This window comes from Megachile rotundata, chromosome 2 (genome assembly GCF_050947335.1).
Source record: "Megachile rotundata isolate GNS110a chromosome 2, iyMegRotu1, whole genome shotgun sequence".
Taxonomy (NCBI): Eukaryota; Metazoa; Arthropoda; class Insecta; order Hymenoptera; family Megachilidae; genus Megachile; species Megachile rotundata.
In genome coordinates this window covers 19,130,131-19,135,211 of record NC_134984.1, presented here as the reverse complement: position 1 = coordinate 19,135,211, position 5,081 = coordinate 19,130,131, and the positions used below count along the sequence as shown (strand labels likewise).

Below are 5,081 nucleotides of genomic sequence, written 5' to 3'. Positions count from 1 at the left end.
TAAGTAAAGAAAATAATTGAACGTAGTAAGCATCCAGTAAAGTAGAATTAGAGTGCAGGGATCGGCAATAAATATGGTTCATAATCCACGAATGGTAGCCAGAAGATACAGAAACGTCCTGCAGCGAGACGCGTGTCACGCGTTACGCGAACGACTCCATCAACTTTACGACCATGAATTAGGATTAGACTATCGTCTGCTCCGCTAAACGATTTATCGTTACAAGGGGAATCTGATCCACCGTTGTATTTTTTAATTTTCTTCCTTAAATAATTGCGGAACGTAGCAATCAGGGGTGTTTGATAGCGCTGCGCTTCTGTATCGAGAATTGGGGTCGGTGAGCCGAATCGAAAAGTCATTACAACTTTTTGCCGACTCAATCAAGAAGTTAATGTCCTTTAACCTCTAGGCGTTCCCGATAGAGTTCACGGGAATCTCGGGAATCGCGTAAGAACTCGACGGCTCTCACATGCCCAGCAAAATGGATCACCAGCTTATGATTGATCACCTATTGGCTCTGCGAGCTGCCCACTTTTTCCTTCGCTTTTTTACCGGTGTATTAGAAACCATTTCTGTGCCATGATTCCAGATTTGTTCTGCTTGCCTTACTTTTTTACTTACGTATTTGCGATGGTTTACCAAAATGGTATTAATTGGCCGAAATTGCAGATGGTCCGAGTAATACTGCAACGATTCGATGCAAATAACGTAACTTGATTTAATTTTCTTTTTGTCTGAGTTCAATGTGTAACAACGTGACTCTACTTTATAAAATGTGACTTGTTTGCTTTTGTATTCTTAATTTTATACATGTATTAATTTATCAAATTTGATCAACGTCTGCAATGTTAATGTCAAACTTGCTTTAGAGCCTTAAGTAATTTAATGATTTTTAAAAAGTCATCCTTATCACACGCCTTCCTAACAGCTGTATGTCATTTGAAGGGATTACGATATCGAACTGGCGAGAAATGAGGAGAATTCGTCAAGAAGATAATCCGTAAAATGATGATCCCTCATGGCTCTGCTGGTACCTTCTGTCCAGCTTGGTCGATTTAATACGCTCCATTTCTCTTTGCCAGAGATGTCCCGTAAGATGACCAACTTGAAATAACTGTTCGATCTTAAATTTCAAGATCTCGATGAAAATCGACCTGGAAAATCAGAGACCATAATTTATCTTAAATTATTGATATACAAAAGACTGAAAGTTTGTCTCCAAAAGATCAACTTCTGAAATAAAAATATTTAACTAATCATGCATTTACTAAGATTTACATACACCACTATCTCTAATTCAAATTAGAATAAATCTCATTCCAACTAGAGTATCTAATTTAAACTAGAATAAATTTAATTTAAACAGCAGTAAATCTAATTTAAAAAATATTAGTGCAGACATAAAAACAGGTATTCTAAATGTTCAGAGAAAAAGAATCGTGACCGCAGCTATAAATATAAATGGATTAAACATCACGGACTTTTCAGTTTCGTAAGCAACGTGCAGAATATTTGGAAGGAAAGAGACAGACTCCCTTGAAATGGAAAACGTTTCAGCGAACGATCATTGGGAGGATAATCGGGAATCGTTGAAGGTCCATCAGCGGATTCGACGAGTCTGCCGAACGTCCAATATCCAGGAGGTCGGGCATAAAAAAAAGAAAGAGCCCGGGCGTTAAAAATATTCAAGATCGTTTGTCAGGCTGAATTACAGCTACGGCTCCCGCCACCCTTCGAAACCTCCCTCTCTCTGACAGGAGTTTCTGCGTTGGCGCAACGCGACGAGGGCAGAAGAGGAAAGAGTCGACGACAAAGACGATCCTGGGCACATGTGTCGAACCTGAAATATGTAGGCGTGGTCTGGATGGAACTAGCAGACGCGTCCCGACGACCGAATATGTTCACCCCGTTCGTACGCTCCACCCTCGTCTAACCCTGGGAACGTTGCCATTGGACGGTGCCCACCCTCGTCGCGCCTCCACCCGCCACCACGAGCTACCCTCGAACGAGATTCTACCCCTAAATACAGGGGATGCGCGTTCGGTTCCCTCATTTTAACGTGGTCCGCCGATACACGCTGTACCCTCGTTTGTTCTCTTGTGCTCATTCAGTGCTAACAGTGGACGACTGATGTTTTGTTGTTGGAATGAATATGATATGGAAGTGTGAACGTCTTAGAACGGGGAACAATTGTACAAGGGGGTGAATCACCCGGAGGCGAGACTGAGAAGAGGATTCTCCGGTGGACGCGTGGTCCGGTAAGCAGAAATTAAAAATTTTTAGTTATTAAGGATTTTCATCTGACACTTAGCTATGACTGTCAAGTTAGTTGAAGTATGGTTTGTCAAAGAGGAAAATTGTGTCGTAAGGTAATTTGGAATACAAGCTCCTTGACGTACTTGATTTCGATTTTAAATTGACAGCTTGAATGTTACTTTATGACCGTCGTCATTCGATAATCAGATACTACTCCAAATTGTTTCAACTCTAATTGTCAACTTACAACTCCTATAATCGTACAGCTAGCTCATAAGCTTTGGTGCTGTCATTACATTCCTTCAATATCAAAGTTACAAGTCAAATAACACAGTGGTTACTATGGTTACTTGTTTCACAAGTTTCTTTGATCACTTTAGATAACTAAGTTCCATGACTGTAGTTCGTTACAATTCTATTGTGTCACTATAGATGACTACACTATAAATGATGAGTGATTATTGTGATTCAAACCTATGATGAATAGGTGAAGTTAGGTTATGTCAGGCACTCTGTCCAATGTATAGTACACAGTACTTTATAGTACAGTACTCTGGTTAAGTGAAAGTTAAATTACCATAAACTCTTCTTCCACATAAACGTATGGCAACTACTTTCATTCGCTCGTCTCAGAAATTACATTATAACATGTCCGACATTTTGTTTTAAATTCAGAAACGTATAACACAACTCATTTTTTCAACAATATACATACTTATTATAACTGTAATATACATACTGCTGCACATATTATAACTAGCTAATGATATTACTATACTGTAACATCAGTCTAAAATTTGTCATACAAATATCTTCTTTTAATTGTGAAAAAAAAACAGGTCTTAAAGTGTGAATACGCTGTCATACAGATCTATTTTCATCTATCAGTAAACGCGTTGTATAAATTTACCTCGGAATTCAATCTCCACCCGCTTATTTCAAATACACCTACCCCGTCTCATTGACCCGAATTCCCCCTGGTAGAAACAGTTCTAACACCTGGTCCGAGTGTCCTGGCGCGATCCATCATTACCCGTGAAGCCGGTTAAATTGACCAGCAGCCTTCATTGTCACAGGTCGATCATCCGGAACGAGCAGGATGACAATGGAAGATCGCACGGGTGGCATCGACCGTGCCGCCCCCGCGACGTCCACGACGGCCACGACGGCGCTAACCTCGTCCACCCCTCCGTCCATCAGCGACGTCACCACCGATGCCTCTTATCCTCTTCAACGCGCCAGTAAACGATCCTTCGACGTGGCCTTCCTGGTTGCCCCGGATGAGAACCTGGCTCGGCGTCAGAACGAGAAGATGAGGATGGTAACCAATCGGAAGCAGCCTCGGGAAGATGTAACGGAGAGCGTCCTGGACTCCGACAGGCTGCCTCAGAATCTGACCATCAAGAACTATGATAGTGACGCCGGAGCGTCGGACAGAAGGAGGATGCTGCACTGTACAGAAAATTCACTTAGTCCCCCGTACATCTCGCCGAGGACCCTGACACCCACTCTGCCGTGTCTGTCGCCGGAGAACGACGTCAGGAGATACGTCACTGGCAGTCGTCTGCAGAAGTCACCCAGTCCTCCGACGTTTGGACCTCATCAGGCGATATTGGCCACCTGTCCAGATGCTATGGAGCCAAGTCTAGCTTGCAACAAGGTCTACGACACCGCTATTCCGTGTCAGACGGACAGACACGAGTCTCGCAGCGCCTTCACGAAAGTGGCCCTGACGGGTCAACGAAACGGCTTCAGCGACGACGGTCAAACCTCACCCAGGTCGTCCATATCACCCGACGACCGCACCAGCTACCAGAGCAGCGTCAGTCCACCCGTAGTTCCTCTGGCTGCCACCGGCGGCTACAAGTACGCTCCGTTTCCCGCCAAAATGGCGTACCCATTTCTGGTCAATCCTGAAAGTCAACCAGGCTTACTGGAGAACCTCAAGATACCCCAGATCGCTCAACCGCCCAAAGTACCCAGCCCTAAGATGCCCACCTTCCGACCCGACATTCCTCCGGTTTACCCTAACCTCCCTTACAACCCTATCTCCGTATTTCCGCCGATGGCCGAGGCACTCACCAGACCCAGATTTTTAGCGACGGCGGCAGGTGTGGCCGGTCTTCTTCCGCCTTCGTTCGCTGCTCTGACGCTACCTGCGCAGAACGTGTGCGCCAAGTGTAACCTGTCCTTCAGGATGACGTCCGATTTGGTGTACCACATGAGGTCGCATCATAAGAACGAGAACAGCGGAGAGGCTGCTAGGAGAAGACGAGAGGAGAAGCTCAGGTGTCCGGTCTGCGACGAGAGCTTTAGGGAGAGACATCATCTCACCAGGCACATGACCGCTCATCAGGACAAGGAGAGCGACGCTATTGTGGATCAGGTCGAAGTGAAGAGACGGGCCACTACGGTTCACAGCAAGTGACGACGGAAATCGTCCACGGAGGATCCGGTACTTAGCAGTAGCTATTCTTTCGAATGATTGAAAATTTGGGATTTGAATGAGAGGTTGAAATAGTTGTGAATGAATTCTCAGAATTGACCCTTGTACGGTAGACACTTAGATTGTTTGTTTATAACGCGGTGTGGTAAACGCGTGGTCGGTGATACGCGGGGCAATATAATAAGAGCTGTAATTATTAGACAAATTATTGAACGTACAAAAATTTCTTTAATTTCGCTGCCGTTCAAGGGTTAAATCTCTTTTAAATTTCATGGTTGACTAGAATGAAGTGCATCAAACTAGAACACGCTCTTCCAATTTTTTTATGCAATCTTAAACGTAGTATGTGATAACAATCATTACTCTATCGCTAATTCCT

At 44.2% G+C, this 5,081-nt stretch overlaps 1 protein-coding gene across 1 annotated transcript; it reads left to right on the top strand.

Moving 5' to 3' along the window:
* The first annotated feature begins 3,355 nt into the window (after window positions 1–3,355).
* On the top strand, window positions 3,356–4,684 carry LOC100883161 (uncharacterized). Its single transcript, XM_003699702.2, has one exon. The coding sequence runs from the start codon at window positions 3,356–3,358 to the stop codon at window positions 4,682–4,684; it is 1,329 nt and encodes a 442-aa protein (XP_003699750.1).
* Window positions 4,685–5,081: the final 397 nt, after the last annotated feature.